This window comes from Nothoprocta perdicaria, unplaced genomic scaffold, assembly GCF_003342845.1.
Source record: "Nothoprocta perdicaria isolate Ctin4 unplaced genomic scaffold, notPer1 scaffold_28, whole genome shotgun sequence".
Taxonomy (NCBI): Eukaryota; Metazoa; Chordata; class Aves; order Tinamiformes; family Tinamidae; genus Nothoprocta; species Nothoprocta perdicaria.
This window is the reverse complement of record NW_020455510.1, coordinates 173,282-195,287: the sequence shown is the minus strand read 5'-3', so window position 1 is coordinate 195,287 and position 22,006 is coordinate 173,282. Positions and strand designations below refer to the sequence as shown.

Genomic DNA, 22,006 nt, shown 5'->3' with positions numbered 1-22,006 from the left:
ACGTGCAGGTTGGCAGAGCAGCAGAACGTGCAGAGCAGGCTTCCAAAGTCTGATTGTTCATTAGAATTGAATTATGCTTTATGAATTCCATTACTGGAAAATGAAACAGAAACAAAGCAAAACACAAAGTCCTTAGAAACCCTGCCTGTAGTCCCAAAAATTCTAATTCAAAGAGACTTCAGGTCTGGCTCAAGAGAAAAGCACTTGTTCCRTTAGTCCAAAAATCACATCCCAGTGAGTGAGAAAAAATTGCTTCACAGCATTTTAAGAAGAACATGTATTCCCTTCCTTTCCTTTTTATTGATCTACACTGTACCTTTGTCATTATTAATTCTGAATATGTTTGAAAAGTTACTTCAAATTTCTTTTTTGAAAAATAATAGCACAGCTTTGAGGATAAAATTCTTAAAACTTTTGAAAAAGGTCTTTCTTTCARTGAAGTTACAAGCATTAGAGATAAGATTCACTTCATGCTTAGAAGCACCACCACTGTGAACCCCATGTTTGGCTTAAATTTTGCTTTAAGGGCACCAGTGAAAAGTAATTACTGCAATAACTCGTTTAAATTCATTACAAATTTAGAATGGAGTCGATCCTCTTACTTAAATTCAATTAATTTTAAACACAAATTGACACCAAGATGATTTATTGGGCAGATTGTGGGCAGAGCCAGTAGACATATTAAAGACCTCAGAAAACAGGACTACTCAATAGACATTTACATATGAATCTGAATGCCTTAATAAACCTAGCAATAAGTCTTAAAATCTCAGTAAACCTAAAAAGACGACACATATGCTTGGAACAACAATGGAATTACRGTTGCAGAGATATAGGAAATAGTACATGGCAAACTCTTTCCAGAATGTCTTGGATTCCTGACTATAGTTTTATCTTGATTATTTTCCACAGTTCATGAATTTCCRGTGTTAATTAACAAGTCATAATGTGTGCCTCACACATAGGCAAGAAATGTGAACTGTCCTGTCCTTACAGTATTGTTACTGCATCTTTATATACTATAAAATATGCTTCCATTATTTTCAACCCGGCAGGAGGTAATAAAATATTCCGATTTTGATATTCCTGAGAATGYTTCTGAGTTTTTGCTATTGCCATACACTGCAAGAGTCTCCTGCCTGCTGCTTTTCTTTTAAACTGGTTTGTATTTCTAAATCTTGCAGCAGCTGCATGCATTTGGTTTCCAGGGGGGGAACAATTAATTAGTAGGAGACACTTGTGAAGAATAGCCCAATTATTTTTTTAAGTGTTGTACCTGAATTCCATGTCTGGAGAAGATTCTCTCTCTGGGCTGCAGAAACCAAACACAAAAAAATTATTTTTTTTAAATTCAAATTATTTTAGACAATAAAGAATGCCTTAAAAATCTAACACTACACTATAAATAAAAATATATCACTAGGATTGCATAAAAGAAATATTCTTCAAATAGTCCACAATTCTGTTCTAGACAATATTGATATAAAACATATGGTTAAGGGCCCCATTCCGAGAAGAGTTAAATAACATTATAGGAGATAAAAGTATTCAACACCCTTGAGCAAATGCTGAGGACTTCACTAGATTTTGGCCTAAACACTCTTTGCTCTGAGAGCCTCCCAAATATTCTGAAGGATGCTAGTGCAACCAGACCATGGCATATATTCCTACAGCATTTGATCCCCAACTAGGATTCCCCAAACCTATGGTAATACAAAAAACATAAAATAATTGAAATAATCTCAAGAAAAAGATGGGACGTAAGACATAACTATGTTATATACTCTTAATACTCTTTCCTATTTTTAATAAGTTTACTGTGCTGTTTCCCATGTTATCCTATTCCTATGGGATATCCTTAATTATCCTTATTTCCTATAAATTCAAGCTCACTGAAAGTATTTCATTTTTATTTTGACCAGAGACTGGATGGTCTCTTATACAGGAAGAACTGTGAGATTTCCAAGTATCCTATCACAGGAGATTTCATTGCTTAGACACTTGAAACTCCCTAATATGCATGAATAGGGACACAAATTTTGCAGGAGAGYAGTTTAAGTAGGAGAGAAGAGGCTCTCTGAATGCTGTCTGTCAATCAGGTAAAAATTATTTGCACATGAAGATGCCAAGCCAGGGGATGGACTAAACTGCTATTCCCCACACTTCTCATTTTTCATGTGCTTGAAGAATGCTAGGTGAGAAAATAAACTTACGGACATGAAAAAAAATGAAAAAAAGGAAAAAGGGTAGAATTTCATTTAATAAACAAAGCCTTTAAAGCAATGCTTGATACTGTTTCTTAAAGTGTGGAATTAGGGAGTCATCTGATGTAGATAGAGAGAAAGATTTTCAAAGGCATACAGAAAAATACAGGTGTGATTTTCATATGCACCAAACAGTATTTTTTTCAGAAAGGAAGTCCAGATTTTAGTTTCCTTAACCATGTAGGTAGATTTGCAAGTTGTGTGCTTAGTTACTTGAAACAATGTGAGCTTCACTGATTTTTAGAGTTCTAACTCTCTGAAAACCCTAATCACAGATTTTAGGAATCTCTGCCTCCTCTTGCTTCCAATTTATTAGAAAGACCGAAAGTCACATACAATATCATACCATACCTGCCATCCTCCCCCGTCTCGCTGTCAGAAGGACTGCTGCATCACAGACAGAAAGGCAGACACAGATKGTTTATTTAAGTAAGCACAAGCAATCTGCCCCCAGAAAGCAAAACTATTAAATTCCACTTAGTGCACAGATTGCAAACAGTATTTATACCGAGCTTCACTGCAGCATCTGTTCTTTCCATAGAAACTGACTTGATTTTAGCAATTAAAATAAATAAATAAATAAAAGGATGGCACGTCTTTTCTTCGCACACATTTTGACTCAGCAAATACGATCAACCTCCATCCTGTCTTGGAGATGCTAACAGAACTGAAAATGAATTCAAAAGAATTGCAAGAATTCCATTTCATTTAAAAGAAAATAAACAGAAAAGAGACATTTTCAGGGGAAATGCATTAATAATTCATGACACTACTTTTCCATGGCAATACCTGTGCCTTTGTGGCAAATAGCAGGTTAGTTCAAAACCAACACCCACTTTTGGATGCTGCTCCATATGTTGTATTCTGTATTAGCACTATCCTTAGGGGGATGTGCCTGTATAAGTAAGTGCGGGCAAGTGTGAGGGAGGGATGGTTTCTCTTTTAGCTATTTTTAAATGTGCAACAAGATGTCCACAGAGCTGTTTTGACAGGATAACTGTCCCTACTCTCTACCAATGCCAAATTCAGCTTCATTGAAAAGAATGAAGAATCCAACAGTGTACGTGCACACATGCACACATACATAAAACAAAAGAAGTTTTTCATGTTTCAAAGGAAACCAGCTTACTAGCTTTGTGCCAGCACTATTGTTTGTAAACACCAAGGCAGGAAAGCTATACCTGCAGCTTAAAAGGCTGGTCTGCGATGCTTCTAGAAGGCCCATCCAGAGCAGGCAGTGAGKGTATCTGCATTCAGGCCCCTGTACAGGTTCTCCTGGCAGCTGATGAGTCACTATTTTTTTCCCTAAGGTTACGGCACTGAACAACTCCTTTCACACAGTTACCTCACACTCCTCCAGTGCTAGTGACCGCCTCACCTCGGTGCCCAAAGCCCCAGGACCCTGCATAGGCAGTGTTTGACTCTCACAGACACACCGTTCTAAAAACTTCAAGTACTGTGTGTGTAGGCATCAAAAACCACTTAAAATAATGCTGTTTGATCATAGTGAGTACAGCAGGACTGAAGTCTGTTGTTAACAACTTTATGGAAACTGCCATTTCCTTCACACTATAAGGACTATAGATTTACATGGGAATATATACCATTTTAGAAATTAACAGTATTGTCTGAGCAAGATTTCTCTTATTTCAGTTCAGTTTCTATTTATCCCCAAAAGACCAGTATCTTATACTACAAACTCTTCCCTGGACTTTAACTGGGACTATTCGCAAGTAAGATCAGCACGTCTTATCAATACTGCAATATATTACAAATATATTTTATATTATTACTCTTACAATWATATTATATTATATTATATTATATTATATTATATTATATTATATTATATTATATTATATTATATTATATTATATTATATTATATTATATTATATTATATCTCTTACAAATCAATATTATTTACCATCTATTCAGAAGGTATTCAGAATTTCGGTACTTCTATCCATCTCTAATTACTTTATAAAATATTTAAGACAAGGGTGCTCTCAGCCTGCTCTGGAGAAGAAGCAATAATCTGAGCTGGATTTTCCAGACACACTGTAATACAAATAACAGAAGCGAGTCACAGATGAGCCAGGGCTCACGTCTTACTAGATGATTCCTAGTCCAGTAACAAGTGATATTTATTTTTAGCATCTCAACTCAAACTTTTTATAGGAAGTAAATAAAGATGCTATACAGTTAATCCTGGTTTATTGGTAGAGAATGGAGGCACGGAGAAGGGAAATGGCTCGTGCAAGGTTACCCATTAGAGCAAGGGAAGGGCCAGGAATAGAATGCAGATTTCCTGAGCACTGAGTGACATGTCAGCAGGATATATCCTTCATCTTCATAGCTATGACCTTGGAAGAGAGGAAGGGGAAGGAAATTTGGAATGAATGGAAATTCAGGACTATTCTGTAACATGAATGACAAAGTCAAGAATTTGTCTTATACCAAAGAAAGTGCTGAAATAAGTGTTTGGTGTCACGTTTTATTGCCTAAGGTGAAGCTGTGCACTATGGTGATTACGTGGTGAGATTCCTTTCCTTGAACAAGTAGTAATGGTTAGAGTACCTGGACAGTCATTGGTACTATCTCATGGAATTGCTGGAGCTTCACCTGGGAGCTTCACCTGGGAGCAGCTGGCACACACTGGATTCCTCATTTCCAGAAGACCGCTGCACACAGCAGCATCCGTAGCACAGCCAGCTGTTACAGACTAAGAATGTTTCTCTTCAAGTCCCTTCACACATACCTGCTGGCTAGCAAAGCAAATGCAGTAACAGCCACGCTGCAACTTGTGATACTCTGTGATACTTGGGCACCAACAGGTAAGACACCAAAACCATTTGTGACCTTTACATTGCTTTGAGGTACATACTTCTAAACAAATGCTATTTAAAAACTCAGAACCATCATGTCATCTGTTTTTGCTTAGCATCCAACGTTTAAATTACACTTCTTGATGATGTTATGTCATCTATTAAAAAAACACAGCCTTGCTGAAATTAAATTAGCTCACCTAATCAGGCAGCAGGGAAGCTGCACGGTTCCTAACCATACTCTGACTTTTCTTTGGGGTGGTATGTTTTAACAGTTAGATCACCAGTCTGGAAATCTGGCTCCTACCCAGCCCTTCAAAGTCTCTCCTATCTGCCTCACAAGCCAAAAGCCACCTTCCTATGTCTCATTTTCAAAGCAAAGACCCTCCATCCATCTTAGTAAATGGATTTGACCTAGCGCTACACTGTTGCTCCTTAATTCTCAAACAGCTGGAAAAAAATTACTTGTTTCTCTAGATTTTTTCCCCAAATTGTTAACCTTATAAATAACTGTATCTCAAAAGGCAAAGYGTAGACAGTATCATTAAGTCTCGTCCTGTAAAATGAACAAGCCAAAAATGTTTGCACACATTCATCAATGACCACAGAGGGCAGTAATTTACTGGAAATGACACACAGGACTTGCAGTCCTTCACAGCTCCTGCCACTGAGCTTGAAGCTTAAAAGACCAAGTCCTGACAGTTCAGCCGTTGGAGCTCAGCAGCATTTTTTTCTCCCTTAGCAGCCAGTACAAGAGCAGGACAGAAGCACAGTCTGCATATGGCTGCCAAGGCGAAGCTGTCCATGCTCCCTTGAGAAAGGCAGGATGGACATGACTRTCTCCTCTTGACAAACACTAGGCAGGGTGCACCTGAGCTCCCAGCCACTTACAAACATCTCCTTAGTCCCTCATGCAACAGGCCAGTGTTGGGATGGAGCACAAGTCTGAGAGCAGAGCAGGGTCCTGCCCAGCTCCTAATAAGCCACTCCCTCCTTACAAGTGCCATTCCAAGGCATGGGATCAGGCCTGAAATTAGTAAGGCCATGCAGCAGGAAAACACCTCACTTCTTGCCTTTTTCTGTACTGCTACTCAATTCAAGATTTAGCTTTTAAATAATGCTACCTGCTCCAGGATATGTTGCCAGAGATCTTCTGCATCTCACCAAGCGTGGCTAGCAGGAGAGATGACTTACCGCAGCCGACCTGTCCTACGATCATGGTTAGCTGGCCTGTGAGARAGGAAGCACATGTAAGCCTCTGAGTTACCAAACGCTCACCGCCCTGCTCTGCGTATCTCATGTGGTTCTGTACCTTGAGGGATGCGGATATCTATGTTGGACAGTGCTGGAGGACCCTCAGGTGTCCAAGTGAAAAACCCGTTTGTGATCTATGGCAAGATGRAGACAAATAAGAAAGAAAACCAGGTTATAGCGCTGACTCCTTCAATGTAATTCAAGCAAGGAAAATTATCAGAAAATTGTGGAAAAGTCTAATGAGAAATTTGTTGTTGCTCTTTAGAGTTTGTATTGTTATTTGTTAGGTGAGTTCATGAAATAAGTGAAATGACTCCAACACGATTAAATGTTAGACAGGGTCCTGGTTTGCTCTCTGCATTGCAGCAAATGTCACTCCCAACACACTGCAGCATATACAGCAATTACGCAGTCCGAGTTTGAAGCACCTCTGCAGAATTTTCCACAGAGATCAGATGTTACTGTCCATTATCATATTTTCCTTAATATTTCTGATGGGATTCTCGGTTATAGGTAACAAAGGCATTKCTTAAAAAGAGCCAATGTTTTTACAAAGCAATCTCCACCTCCCCAGTCCCACTCTCCCCTCCAAAAAAGAAACAAAAAGTCTGTTCAGGACTTCAGGTACAAGAGCTGTGGACACTGGCCCAGTGGATACCCTGAAGAACAGGAGATAGGGGTTATTTCACAGCTCTCTGTGCACACTTGGTCCTGTTCTCTTCTTACTCACTTTCTGAGAAGAACTGAAATCTGCAAAGGCTTTCAGCAACATAAAGCACAATATTTTTTTGCTCTAACAAATGAGAGGGGGAAAAGACAAACAACTCTCCCCAGTAACAAAACAAACAAACAAACAAACAAACAAAAAAACCACCCAGTACCTTTATCTTATGAAAGAAATTCAGAAAAAAAAAAAAAAAAACGAGTAAAAGCAAACATGGAACTCTTCCCTCCAGACCAACAAAGAAAAGCCAAAGAATCCTCTCTCAAGGTCCCCTGCATGGGGAATGGGCAGCAAACAGACAGTGCTCAGTAACTACAGAGCTTCCCTAGTGCTGGGGCTGATGAGCTGCCTCCAAGGATGGTGTCAGCAGATGGAGCCAGAGATTGCAGCTGGGCCTCTCCTTGTACTTGGCTCCTCCAAACATTGCCCTTGCAGAGGTGACTGTGCTGSCCTCCCCTGCGTGACAGGGGCTCCAAGGTGCTTTTTGTTCCTTAAAGAAAACCTCAAAACCTCTTTCATATTTTCCTCTTATTTCCTGTAATTTGTTGAAGAAGGATCCTGCACCATGACAGGACATGACAAGAGAGCCTCTTAAACTCTGAATGAACTAACCAGTTGTCCTACTTAGACTCATTAAACTGAATTATTCATTCTCTTATGCCAGAAATGCAAATGTAATAGCAGACATGCTAAATAAATAGCCTCATCACTATAACAACCTTCAGGATTTCTATTACTTACGACAGTTTCTATAGCAAATCAAGAACATCAGTCTTCAAAGTGCCATGGGCAATTCTTTTTTTGGAGAAGTTGAAGATTCTACTAATGAAAGCAGGACTAATGACAAATACTTCCAATGGAAAATTGCTGCATGAGTTCTAGAGAGGATATACACGGCTAACCATTATATAGATGTCAGTAATTAGTTCTTAAAGTGAAGGCAATAGGAAAGAAGAGGGGAGGTTAATCTTTGACTTAAGCAGAAATGGCTGGCWGCTTCAAAACAAATGTTGGTTCCTGAAGGTAAAACTCTGCCATCAGAACATAAAAATGATTATTAGTCAGCTTTAGTAACAGTGTTATTGGAGTGACCTTTATATCACCTTTACACAAAAATCATCCGCTTCTGTGATGTGAATGGGTCTTCTCATGTGCGAGCTGTAATTGTTCCAGTCCTCGCGGGCAGGCCTCTTGCGGTTAACRACTTTGAGTGGCTGTGCAAAACCAGGAAGACAGAAATACACAGTAGATGATGGCAACACAAGCAAAATACTCTAAAATATCCTATAAACACCTGCATTATTGTCCATGTCAAGTACAGGTTACTGACATGAGTTTTTACAATTAGTAATTAGTCTACTAGTAGAAAGTAGGAAAGTGAAACAATTTACTCTCAGAACAAACCACTACAGACACTTGAACTACAATTAAACATTATCACTCACCACTGCCTGGTATTTGCTGTGGTTATCTGCACTTCTTAGCTCTGAACATTTATCATGCTCTTCACCAATTTCTTCACTTGACAAAAATTCACTCAGTTTCTGCACACTGAAAGGGAAAAAAAATACAGCTCAATCCAAATGCACATTTTTTGTTCGGCACAATGTTTATTACGGAGTATCCTCACCAGTGCTCCTCCAACTGTGGTTTGTTTTCTTTTTGTTATACGCCTATAAAAACCTGCAGTGAGATGTTACAGCAAAGACGCTGACAAATTGCACTCTGTTTTCTATTAAGAGCTATAATTTTTTTAAATAGTTTGTGCAGATGCTTAAATCTTTTAGAGAAGTTACACGATTTTCAGCCATTCAGCATGATAGAGACTAACTCCAATTGTAGCTGTTTTTGGAAGCCAAAGGCGACAGTAGAAGAATTTATGTCATTTATGTTTCTGAAGTGCTGCACTGTCAGTTCTACTGAACACTCTTCCAAGCACAAGGAGTTTGACAAAACAGACCTATGTATATCTAGGTTGCACAAAGCTCCAGAGAAAATTACTTGTTCAGTGAACTAGATGCCTAATAGAACGTCTTTAATGTCTTAAAATAAACTAGATGGTTAGTCATCACCTATAGAATTGGCATGCAGCTGCACCTATATTTTCTATAGGCAAACCATGTTGACACTTGAATAACTGTTCTGCATGTGCAGAGAGAGGATGGGAAATGGTCGCTGTGTACTCATATCAGTGTCTAGAGGGAGAGGAAAGAAAGCAGCAGACATGCTCTTGCACCCTGCACACCCATCAAAAAACACGTCTTTATAAAGTAACTGGTAGCTTGATTATGCTCTCTGTTCCCCAGTTGTTCATTGAGGTAGCTGTGCTCTAAATGCTTTTATTTGTAAGCATTCTTCRCAATACTCCACCTAATTCTCCTCATGCTTCTGCCGTGGCAAGTGCCAGAAACAGTGGCTTACAACTGCAAAAATATCTTGTTAGAGTCATAGTTCAGGCTGCTGCACTTTCTAGAACTTAATAGATTAAAAGTAGGTGTACTGCAGAGCTCTAGCTGACACTGCAATTTCACTGTTGGAAACTACAATTACTAGAATTTCGATTTCTCACTGGGATCTTATTTTTAATGGACATATTGATTAAAGCTGTGAACAGCTTTGAACAGCTGACTGAAAAAGTGGTTTCATATTAAATCCAGTTAGACACAAAATTCYAGTCTTGCTATCTGACCTTTCTGCTGAAGGGCAAACACTCACAATATCCTTTGTCCTTGAAGACCTCACACCTACAAAAGATATCAACTGGCTCCTTAATTTTAATAGCATCAACACTTTCGTATTAAAAATATTTTTCAAAGAGTTAACAGAACATCTCACGTTGTTAAAGGCCGTCAGTGGTTCCCTCTCTGAATCAGAAGCAAAACTCTTGGCCCATAACTTGGGAGTTTGCACATGGATTGAAAATACCTGTGATACACTTCTGGAGCATTTCAGGGAGTATGGGGGGCTCAAAAGACACAAACTGGAGTGGTACTGGCAGTGGTACTGGGCAACACTACCTGAATTGCCTCGATATGGACAGCCCGGAAAAGGGAACATGCCAACTGTATTACCCAAGATGAGCCAAGGATTCCTGCCTGCGCTGCAAACAGCAGGGCAGTAGCTTCCTAACAGGAAGATAATTACAGAAAAACTCACAGACCTCACCTGTCTAGCAACTATTAGTACTGGGTTGATACTAATTATATTAGATTCATCAATTTTCCATTATCTACCACAGAACTCATTTACAAATAAATCCCTARACAAGCCTAAATAAGTGTCTATTACAGTGCCAGAATGGGTCCCCAGATACTTGGCTGGCTGCAGTCTCGGCGTGACAATTTGCTGTGCTCAAGGGACCCCCCACAGCGGCCATGGAGCAGTTCGGCTGCTGACACACTCGCGTTTCCCACCTCCTAGGAGAGAGGACATGGCTGTGACTTTGCCTTATCAGGTAATGCTGCAATCTTGGCTTCCTGCAGTTGTCTTCTTTCCATCTCCAACGCAGCACAAAGGCAAAAAAGCTCCAGTTCTTTCTTTTCCATTGTTTAAGCAAGCTACTAGAGAGCTACTGAAGAAAATTCATACTCTCAGAAATGGGAGGAAAGACTCATTTTACAGTTCTCACCTCACTAATGCTTTGACTGTAGATCTGACCACACTGGAGAGCAGGAACAAGGGGGACACCAGGATGTGAAACAGAGAGATAGAGGCAAAGGCCACAGATGGGGAGAAGTCAGCATCTCTTGTCAGATGAGCGTGGACCACAAATGTCTACAAAGATACAGATGTTACCATCAGCAGTTAGTCTTGAAGAGACACATTAACCCTTCATATATCTCAAACATTTCATTTAGTCCCCATATATCAGCATCATAACTTATATTCTCTGAACAGTTTGGAGAGTGCTGTATGCTCCTGGCTGCTTCTGGTCACAAGACGTGATAAGTACGTGTTTTCATTCTCTCCCGAAGAGCTGCGGAACAGGGTTGCCTCCTTCTCTTCCTCATTTCCACATCACTTACATTTGAAAATGCAGTTGTACATAATGCTCCTTAGCAAAGTCCATACTTACTATAAGCACTGCTGCAATTGGTATTGCTGCATTCATAAAAACTGTGAAGGAAAACATGTAGGAACATTTAGACATGATTTACATTCAGACAAAAACTAAATGTTACTAAAATATCACTAATGCTAATCTTTGATGATATTTTCTACATTAAAAACAGGAAAAAAGCGCCACTACCTACACATATCAGTACTCTCTTATTTTAATACCTTCATTTTACTTCTCTTCATAGTACCAGAACTCACAGAACTCATCCTAGCATCCTAGAAGAGATGAGAAAGCTACAGTTTTTGCAGCTGCTATGAGCTCGTGAGCAGCTCAGGTGCAGGACTTGCAGGTCTCTGTCCCACAAGAGACACAAGGGCCGAGCTGGCGCAGGGTCTGGCGGGTGATTTGAATCCCTGGCTGTGCAAGGAGAGGAGCCGGCCGAGGCTGCGCAAGTGGCCCATGGGGGCTGCCGTGCAGGCTGGCCGCACACCTAGTGCTGCCCAGGGAATGGTGTCCACTGACACGTATGGCTTGGGACCTACTTCTGCGGCACCTCTTCTGAAGTGCAGGACCTTGTGACTCATGGAGGTTTGGGGATATAGCTCAAAGGGAACTGTGCTATCACAGACAGATTGCTGTGGAGTTGAGCCATGTGGCTTATTTATTTTAGATGGGCATAATTACACTTGCTTTGCCGGCTTTGGCTGAATAYCTGACTCTGAATATCCCTGGGAACCTTGATTTAGCTTCCAGCCTACCTACAGTGTGTCCGATATTAATGACAAACCTTCAAGACTCAATAAGCACGTTCTTTGCCATTTAAACAAAGATGCCTAATTTCACATTGAGAGGCCTCACAGTTTTGCTCCTGGGTTGGGGGAGAATGCTGATTCTCACCTAAATTAACTGAAATAACCTACACTGAGAATTGGTACCCTCACCAGTAACCAATAATGCATTAGTGCCTCAGCTGAATGACAGACTATAAGAGAAGACTTACTGGATATGGAGGTATAAAGGGCAAAAGCCTTGAGGCTGGTCATTTCTTTTTGTCTCGTTTCCTCTACACTGCTGTGAAAGATGTGTTCCCAAGCATAGAGTTTAAGGAGCTTAATGCCTCGAAGCATCTCATTTGTCTTCTTCAGTCTCTCRTTGGAGTACTCCTGCAGTATTTACGTAAATACTTACATACAAGAAGGTAGTTAAAGCATCTGACCACTAAACACAAAGCTCTCACACAAAAATTTTACATAGGCCATTAATAAAGCATACATTCCTAGTTCTGTCTGTTCTGACACTGTTGTTCAGAGGTGAGATTCCCTAGAGCTCCCTCTGTGAAAAGTCAGTGGGTCTGCACTCCTAAATCACATAGCTGGTATTGAAAACTATACTCCTCCATCAACTTTCCGATCATTTTCAAGCCAGTCTCTCATGATCACCACCATCCAGCAAAGCATCTGGATTTTCCAAAGGTGCATTTGTGATGATGGACAGAGGAGAACAGAACAGCCAAGCTGTGAATGGGCACGCAACTCTGCCCAAACAGCAACAACAGTGCCAGGCTGCAGAGCAGCAAGGCTGCCTTAGCAAGCAGATGCAATCTCTACAGGGAGTCTTCACACTGAGCAGGTCACCTGGCCCAGGAGCAGCAGAGCAGCTGATGCTCTGCTGAAGCTCCGCTGCCTCCAGTTTTCAGGGGAGCTCAGACACCTTTGTACCACACGCACTGCACAGCAGAGACCTGCTCCAGCAYGTCACTCCCACTCCCAGGAGTTTCTATTTATTACAAACTTGTTTGTCACCTTTTCACCTTCTTGCACTGGCCATTCCTGAACTTTATAAAAATATCTGATACTCAGCTGTTGCTCAACACTAATTTAGGTTTTGCAATTCTAAGCATAGGCCAATGTATTAATGCCATGTATTTCTTGTGTATGATTTTGAGGACACTTACCAGTGTGCTTCTCTGGGCCTGTGAGAGTTTCGTTGCTACAAAGTACTGAACTGGTGCAAGGACTATGATTACTGCTGCTCCAATTAAGGCACTGATTCCAAGAAGATAGTAGAGCAGAAGAACTCCTACAATTATCTGTTTGAAGAAAGAGAGGGAAGGGGATAACTTGGAATAACTTCACTCTGTACACACACAACAAAGAGGGAACTGGACAGCATGCTGCATTCAAAGCAACAGTTCGCTGCAGCTAAACCTATCCGCGAGCTTCCTATGTTCTGCGTCATGGASAGAAACGGCACAGTTTGTTATGACTAATCAAGAGAGTCTATCGAATAAAGAAATATATAAACTAAAAGACATAAATGAATTGATTTAAAATGTGATTCTTAAAATGAATCACGTATTTACTTTGGAAATATGTGGTATCAAAGYAGCCAAGCCCTATTGCACATATAGAGATACAGTATAGAAATAATAAAACCAAGGGTTAAACAGTGATTTGGGGGTTTAGTTTAAATTTTGGGTAAGAATGAATGATCTACTTCTATCTAATGTCAGGAAATTCACAAGTATATGAATCTAATGAAAGTATGCAAGGACTAAATCAAAGGGTTTTGGTATAGTGCACTTCCAGGACAATAAATTAAAAAATACTACAAACCAAGATACTTCACAGCATATGCAACCTAGTTCTCAAAACACAGGCAAGCACTGAACATTGCACAGTAATAGATGTTGAGAAGCACAAAGTTAGGACGGAGCACCACCCTCTGCACTACTGCTACCCCATCACTGGTTTGGTGTAAAGGTCATTAGGGGAATGTTCTTCTAGAAGAGGAACCACCGTTTCTTGCATTAAAATAGGAGACAACTACACTAACAACTGGCTCCAGGAGGAGGTACAAGCTCAGAGCTCTTTTTTTCTAAGTCATTATTTTTTCAACAATAATGCTATGTTTTCAACAGATTAAAATTAACCCACCCCCATGTTTTTCTTTATACTGTAATAAAAAGATAATCTTTTCAATATCTTGATCATATATSACAGAAAATAATATTTTCAATTTAAGTACGAGGATAGCAGGGTCAAAAGTGTGCTAGAACCTGTATAAATTATTGAGGGTGATTCCTATATTTATCGTACTGCATAGTACACAGCCAAGAAAGAAAAATTAAGTAGATAATACCAGACCTGCTCAGAGTCTGCAGCAGAACTCTCATTAGTATTTCTGACAGGGAAATAATCATGTGTTCASACAACAGCGTAATGAAACACTTTGCTTCCCTTTCATCAAAATCTCAAAGCTCTTCTTTRCCTGAGATATGTACCATGAACTGGACGTTCACTGATGGCTCTGGTTGTTGTTACAAATGAAAGAAGTCTAGTGTGTTGATTACCTACTGAAGATGGGAAATTCTTTCTGCCTCGCAAACAGTTTTGAAAGAGACAAAAGAGACAACAGTCCTTTTATTACAAATGTAAAACTATCCCTACCAATGAATCAGTGATGCAAGAATTCAGTATTTTTTAATAATCACAATGAAATCAAACATGGTTGTTTAGAAGATGGAGGCTAAATAAAGCTTTTATTGGGCCTCACTTGGCTCCCAGGGTTTGAGCCAAACCTATTGAGGTCACCTTTCAACTAATGGGCATCTCAGGGCCTCTTTCCATTGATTTCAATGGGCTTGAAACAGTAACTTAACACAATGATAAGGCTCCTAATGATTGTAGTCAGAGCAAAGATGGAGCTCAAATTATCTAAACTATACAGAAAAATCTAAGGTTTTATGAACGGCTAGATGCTCCAGTCAAGAGTAATTACAAAATCTAAAGTAGATGCTGAAATGATGCTTAAGAGCTAAAAAAATTTAAAAATTTGTTTTAAAGTAATTTTGCTTGTTCAACTTCTAATAAGAAGTCTCCTGAGCATTCAGTAATTGTTTTCACTGCCTCACAGAAGCAGGTCTGAGTAAACAYTGTGGAAATGAGTTTTGGAGGGGACTTAATGACAAATGTGACTCCTTGGTAGGCAGCTTGCAACGCAAAGYACCAGCCACAAAATCTGAGCATGCTTTAACACTGATCATCTCAATTTGCTCAAGAACACCGCAAGGTGAACTGTAATGAAAAATACAATTGTATTTTCACAACTGCATGTTGTGAAAAGATCACAGACATATCTTGACTGAGGAAAATAATTGAACTAGACTTTTTTTCACCCTTCTCCAGATTATAGAGTCAATTTGCCTCTCTGTGCAATCACAGGAAGCTGAAGTCATCACAAAGGTCCTCTGATTTTCAGAAAAATATTTCTGGTCCATCTGCTCAATCCTAATATGGAACTTGATCTTCAGAAGAGGATCTAGATTTTCTGATAGCAAACTAGTGCTTTATTCACCTGGTTATTATTATTCTTAAAGGACTTCTGAATATAGTACCTGTTACCTCTTCGGTGTCTTATGGGAGATGGCTGCTATTTGATGTTCAAGGAGGCAGGCACTTCACAGAATCACAGAATTTTTTGCTGAGGTTTGAAGTAGATGATTTCATCCAGCCACCCACTCAAGCAGGGTCACCTTACAGCATGTTCCCCAGGACCATGTCCAGGCAGGTTTTGAATATCCCTAAGGAAGCAAACTCCACAGCTTCTCCAGGCAACCTGTCCCAGTGCTCAGTCACCCTCAACATAAAGTTTTCCCTCACGTTCCGAGAGAAATTCTTGTGTTTCACTTTGTGCCTGTTGCCTCTCATCCCATCACCAAGCTCTCCTGAAAAGAGCCTGACCCCATCACCTTTACACATTTCCCTTCAGATATTTATATACATTGACAAGATCTCCTGCAAGCCTTCTCTTCTCCAGGTGACCTCTTCTAAAGCCATGTTATAAACTGGAAACATGAGCAGCCAGCTGTGGTCCAGCAGATATAGACTGAGGAAAACAATTTCAGCTTGGCTAACAGCAGACAACACAAAACACAAAACATCTAAGTCGACTATTTGCAGCTCTCTGACTTCAAGTTGGCCTCTGTGTAGTGCTGAAAATAAACAAACTGTGATGAACACTACAAAGTTTTCACCAATGTTTTTGGAAAATAAATACTACATTTAGGAAACAGYGGGTGAATTTAGTCTTTTGTCAATGAGACACTCGCAACAAAAACATGCTGAATAGCCCAAAGAAAACAGAAAAAAACTGCAATGTACTGTACTTATATCAGAGGAAACTATTCACTATACTGTCAGCTKTCTCAGCAAATTCCTAAATGGCAGGAGTTTTACTTTGTTTCTTTTTTTCCTTTGTTTTTAAGTACTGAATCTTTCAAAGCAATTTGCTGTTCTATACAGATCATTTTTCATCCTTATTAAAACGAAGATTGTACCCAGATAGCTCTGACCCCCTGTAACTCTGATTCTGCCCTACTCTTTTACTAGAATAAATTTGATCAATCACGTGGCCATGCAGTGACAGGGGCCACTTAGCACAGAATTAAAGGAGCACCTTCCCAAAAAAAAAAAGATTAGTTTTTCAGGAGCTCTGCAAGCTGATGCGACATACTGCACAACCCACAGAACTGAAACAAGGAAGAAAAGTGATAGGAAATAYTGTATTTGGAGAGAGTAGGGACAGTACAAACTCCCATTTCGGTATTAAAGCATGTTTAGATTAATTTAAACCAGTCCTGAAAGTACCCTCTGAGGTAGGATCCTGCTCTCCCCATCTTAAAGACACAGCTTTAAAGACCCAACAAGACACAGCTGTATTTCAAGGAGCRTTATATATGAGTTAAGGGACATGGAACCAGCAATCAGTCACCTGAGTACAACTAAAGACAGTGATCTGCACCGTGTTATCCACATGGGAATAGAGATTTAAGAGATACGAGTGAGTAGAGACACCAGGCCAAGGACACTGTAGAAGATAATGTAGTGAACTCATTTCACTTAACAAGTGATAACAGATGAATCTGACATTTCATATACCTGAATTTGCCATCCATRAGGCAACAGTAACTTTAAGTATTGTCCAAAGGACCTTATCTAAGCGATCATACTTTTGAACAACCTGCTGCTTTCGCTATCTGCTCCATTGCAATTTAGAAGACAAATGATTGCAATATATTCTAGCAGTGTTTTCCACTGTATATGTGCCACTATATATATATTCCACTGTATGCTGTAGCAATACAACCTGCAGAACTGTATAAATTCTTCTACGAAAGTTAAGCATGTGGCAGTAGTCCAGTTTGGGATCCTAATGCAATCTTAAATACTGAAAGCCCTGTTCCAGACATGAAATATACTAGATAAAATATTTCTATATATTAGTAATTTGAAACTTTATTTCAAGTTATTGGTTACCTTCTTTAATATCTCTATTTTCATTAAATTCCTAAGTGAACAATCACTACTGACCTGAGTAGCATTCAGCCTCCTTACCTGCACTGGCATAGCCCACAGGTTGGGGCAGAGGAAGAAGAACCACATCAGCTGGTTTGTATCAATGGCAACCAGGTTACAGATCTGGCCTGCTGTCATCTCTCCCATAGACATGTTAGACGTTGAAAGCTGCATGATTTTATTATATATTTTTGTCTGGAAAACAGAACAAATAGTGTCAGTGTATACAAAGTAGCATCTTCAGCTCCAACTAAAATGGAAGACATAATTCACAAAGCCCAAGGAGAGCCAAAATTTGTAAAAACTGGAATGAAGAGCTTTAGGTAGTATTTTGTGTACAATTCAGTTTAAACTATTGTTCAGCAGCATAAAACTCACTACAGCTAGGTTAATAATGATCAAACAAGTAACCCCTTCCTGCACTCCTGTGAATCAGTAACAGAATGAAGCTTCAATTGGTCAGGAAGCCGAAGATATATTTGTGATTACTATTTATGCCTCCAGCTTCTCCATATAGTCCTCCTTCTACTAGTGCTAATAACTTCATTATTATATTCAATATGTAATGTTTAATCTATAATATTCCTTGTTATTTTTCTCTGACAATTGATTCAGGTCTCATCCAACCCCAGAGTCAAGTTCCTGGATGAGARTGTTATGTTTGAATGGAGAGCTCAGGCCCATTAGAAACTTTAGTTCACAGATAAATACTGTAACAGGTCTGCTTCTATACTGAATTAAGTTGTAATTTCAGAACAGAACTAGACACCATGTCTAAAAAACTTAATGTACGATAATGAAAATGTACCTTTTCCAGCTTGTGCTGTAAAAAGCTACATGGGGAGACTTTACAGATAGTCATGAAACTTTGCTGATCGGACACACCCTGACTGAAATGCCTTCATATCAAGTGCCAGCTATCAATCACAAGGCGTGAAATTATATCTGGCATGTAGAACAGGTGCAGGTTTATACATAAGAGAAAAAACAATAAAAGGTTTAAAGAGAAGTTAAAAAATAAGAAAAAGGGAAAATTTGTTTAAAAATAATTTCTTGGCAAAGAGACTACAATTAACACTAATCTTCATGCCTAAAGGATGGAAGCCCCGAATTTTCCAATTTGAATGGAAAAACTGCTAGCAGTTATCTGAACCTCTGAGTAACACATAGTGCAGAGAACATGAGCCTTTCCTTGTATCAAATTTGATGGAGATGTAATATTATTCTCCTGTAATTCACCTTTTACCATTTTCTAACTGCTGTGGTCAACAGTCTTTTCAAATAGGCGTGGTTCTTATGCTCAAAGCATGTAATTTTATCATATATTTTCAGTTTCTTCAAAATTGTCTATTCCATTCTAATAAGGGAAAAACAACAGAAGAAAACTAAAATATGGCAGCTAACAAGTGCTCACAAGTGTATGATCAAAGGAGGTTTAAGTAATTATACTGCTATTGAAAGCATCCCTCTGTCTCTCAGACTCTCAGTGACCTATGCTCTGCCTTAGCTTAGAAGGTTGGCTTTTAAGCTGTTAGAGGGTAGGTTTCAGCAAGTGCACTTGGCAGTATCATGTTGCACCTAATCGCCTAATTCTCACCTCATTTACTCCTCTTCCAGGCATGGACCTTTGATCTGCTGTTCACAGTTATGCAAAGATTATAGCCTCTGTTTCACCTGTCTTATTTATGCTAATTACTGACTGCTGTGCCTGCTGGATTTTGTGGCACTGCTCATGGAAAAGCAAAAGTAAAAATAAATAGCACTCCATGCACTGGGAATACATTCTATCGTTTTGTTAGAAGTATATTTAAAAGACATTTAATGTATGTATAATTTGTGTGGGATGCTACAAAAACACAGCTTTTAAATGGGAGATATATATTTTATAATGTAGATTCTTTTAGGTTTACTGTCAGCAATCTTATCCTCCAAGGTAAGAAGAATTGCACTGTTTGATAGAGTAGACAAATACTTACATATAATCTTTAAATTATGTAGAGGAAAAAGACGCAGAACGCAGGTCTAAATTAACAAATAGATCTGGAATGGCAACACTCATATGGAATTAATTTCAGAAGAGGACCAGATCAATTACTACAACAGCATTCATCTCTAATATACTTAGAATATGTATCTACAAATACAGGTATAATTGTATGGAAGTAGTTTAGTTAATAGCATATTGTCTACCTGTATTGCACCTCTCAAGTTGATTCCCGTTTCAATAGCAACATAGTATGATGCTTGGAGGAACGTCCTTTGCAACAGAAGGGCAAAAAATAAGAGCACTGCCAAGACATAAGCATTGGACAGGAACTCTTGAGATGAAATAAAGAAAACACCAAGAATTTTAGTCTATAAAAAAAAAGAAGAAGAAATTACAAATCAGGGGTAATCGTAATCTACAATTTTTGTGTAATTAATATGCAGAACTACTCAGTTTATTAATTTAAAAGTTCTCTCAACAAGATCTAAAACCTCACAGCTTCTCTGTTCAAGGAGACATGCATATAATATGCAATACAGTAAGCTTTATTTAAATTCAAGATGACCTTTACAGAATTCTGGAAGGATAATAGAAATTTAAAGACAGACACCTTGAACAAATGCCCATATGGAGTTACTTGAAGACACGCACTACCCACTGCCAGAAAGGCCTATGTAATCTCCTTCCAGGGGCTCATCTCCTTACTTTAGCACTTCACGTTGCCAGACTATAAAACGACCTTTGTAATTTGTTGGAAAATACATCCTTTCAGCTCCTGGAAATACACACATTATTTTGGTTTGTGGCATCCAAAAGGCTTATTCAGTATTTTTATTTGTAGCCATTACCTCCTCAGGAAGTCCATGAGAACACTGTAGCATTTCTACAGTTTACTGGCAAAGAATCACTTGATTCTACATTATATTAAATAGCCGTTGGTGTCACTATTAGTTGAGCAGATGGCTTACCTTGGGAAACCTTCTCAAACTGAAGTGTCTGCTTTCCTATTTCTTTACAAGAGTGAGAAAGAGGAAGTGATCACTTCCTATTCCTTCCCTGGAGGGCTGCTGGGCATTCACACTGCTGCTGCAGTACTCCCTGCTTGGCACATTTCTTCAAGCCTACATAATTTTTTTTCCCCCCTCCATCGATGGCACTTTCAAGATAGCTCTAACATTTAACATTTCAAAAACACTGAAGTCTATATATATTTTTTTTTAAGATCCAAGGAATAGCCTGCAATTAACTCGTTACAGAGACCCCCACATGACAAGCTATACTGATGCTAAACTTAATTTTAAAAGCTGGGGTTTCATATGAAGATGTTGAGCTAGGGAAAGAGGAAAAAAGACTTCTCACCCTTTATTTTACCTAGTTTGTTCCAAGCAAGTGGCATACTTCTGTGTACTAGATTTGGAGCTTGCTTTATCTCTTCTTGAGTCAATTCTAATCACTGACAACAGAAAATCATTTCAGAATGCTTTCTGATGAAAGCAAAGCTAGAACAACACGTCTGTGACGCCAGCACGTTATGAGTGCCAAGGTCATAAGGCAGCACAGAGTGAGCATTACAGCAACTCCAAACCATGATGGTTGCCCATTGAGCTATACTAGATCAAAGACAGTGACTAAAGCAGAGTAATTTTAATGCTGTCCTACATATACGTGTGGCTAATTCTGCTTCTGCTGCTTAAAAAAAGCAAGTAGCTTTTTTTGTATCACTGTGCTTTGACAGATGATGCTTTCCTAGCAGGGAGATTTTGGTGCAGTGCTGATTCACATTTAGAACATTATGTAATAGACAACCAGGGAGGAAATGTGGGATAAATGTTCCTGTTCTCTTTTCTAGTACACATTTTGAGAGAAAAAGACTCATACACACACATACATAAATTTCATACACATGCGGAAACACTGTATTTTCAYCAAGGTATTCTTAAAATCTTACATGTATTAATAGACAAAAATGGTTTACCAAGTCACTGAACATGAGCTACCTGAGGCATCAGGTTATGAAAACTGTGTAAGTGTACTTGTCAGTTTGCAGCAAATACAAAGAAATAACTAAATGTTTACTGAATCTTTCACATTTAATGCATGTAACCTTAAGAAGTTGATGTAGATAATTAGATTTTATTTTTAAAAAATGGCTTTCGGGACCTTTTGCAACAAAATCCTTGTCCCCCTCAAGTTATGTCACACTCTAGTCTGCTTCAGTACACTGATCTTTTTAGTGACTTGAGAATAATGCTACTCATAAGTACCAGTAGGCCTAACCAGTAAAAGGCTTTTTCTAAAGAATTACCAAAAAACCTCAAATAATTCTAAATAATTACAAACCTAGAGTCCCACTGCCTTAAATGTCAATACTGAGCCTTTTGCTTCTTTTGGACCTAAAGCTTTTGGAGTTATTAAAAAAGAGTAGTTTTGATATTTAATTTGAATAGGTTATATCATCAAATATTCCTAATGTTGAAAATGCCAATCTTAACACTGCAATGTTGAGATGTTGCTGGCAAAATATAAAGGTTATC

General features: G+C 38.9%; 1 protein-coding gene across 1 annotated transcript in view; it reads right to left on the bottom strand.

Annotated features, from left to right (window-relative positions):
- Positions 1–22,006, bottom strand: part of ABCC8 (ATP binding cassette subfamily C member 8) — a 58,878-nt gene that overhangs the window by 26,381 nt on the left and 10,491 nt on the right. Inside the window, exons 7-18 of the mRNA XM_026041159.1 lie at positions 19,676–19,840; positions 17,525–17,680; positions 13,084–13,218; positions 12,130–12,292; positions 11,145–11,185; positions 10,698–10,843; positions 8,515–8,620; positions 8,173–8,283; positions 6,404–6,479; positions 6,216–6,321; positions 2,616–2,651; positions 1,277–1,312 (exon numbers count right to left, since the gene is read on the bottom strand). Of these exons, the coding sequence (XP_025896944.1) occupies positions 1,277–1,312; positions 2,616–2,651; positions 6,216–6,321; positions 6,404–6,479; positions 8,173–8,283; positions 8,515–8,620; positions 10,698–10,843; positions 11,145–11,185; positions 12,130–12,292; positions 13,084–13,218; positions 17,525–17,680; positions 19,676–19,840 (1,277 nt within the window). The remainder of the gene's footprint in view (positions 1–1,276; positions 1,313–2,615; positions 2,652–6,215; positions 6,322–6,403; positions 6,480–8,172; positions 8,284–8,514; positions 8,621–10,697; positions 10,844–11,144; positions 11,186–12,129; positions 12,293–13,083; positions 13,219–17,524; positions 17,681–19,675; positions 19,841–22,006) is intronic.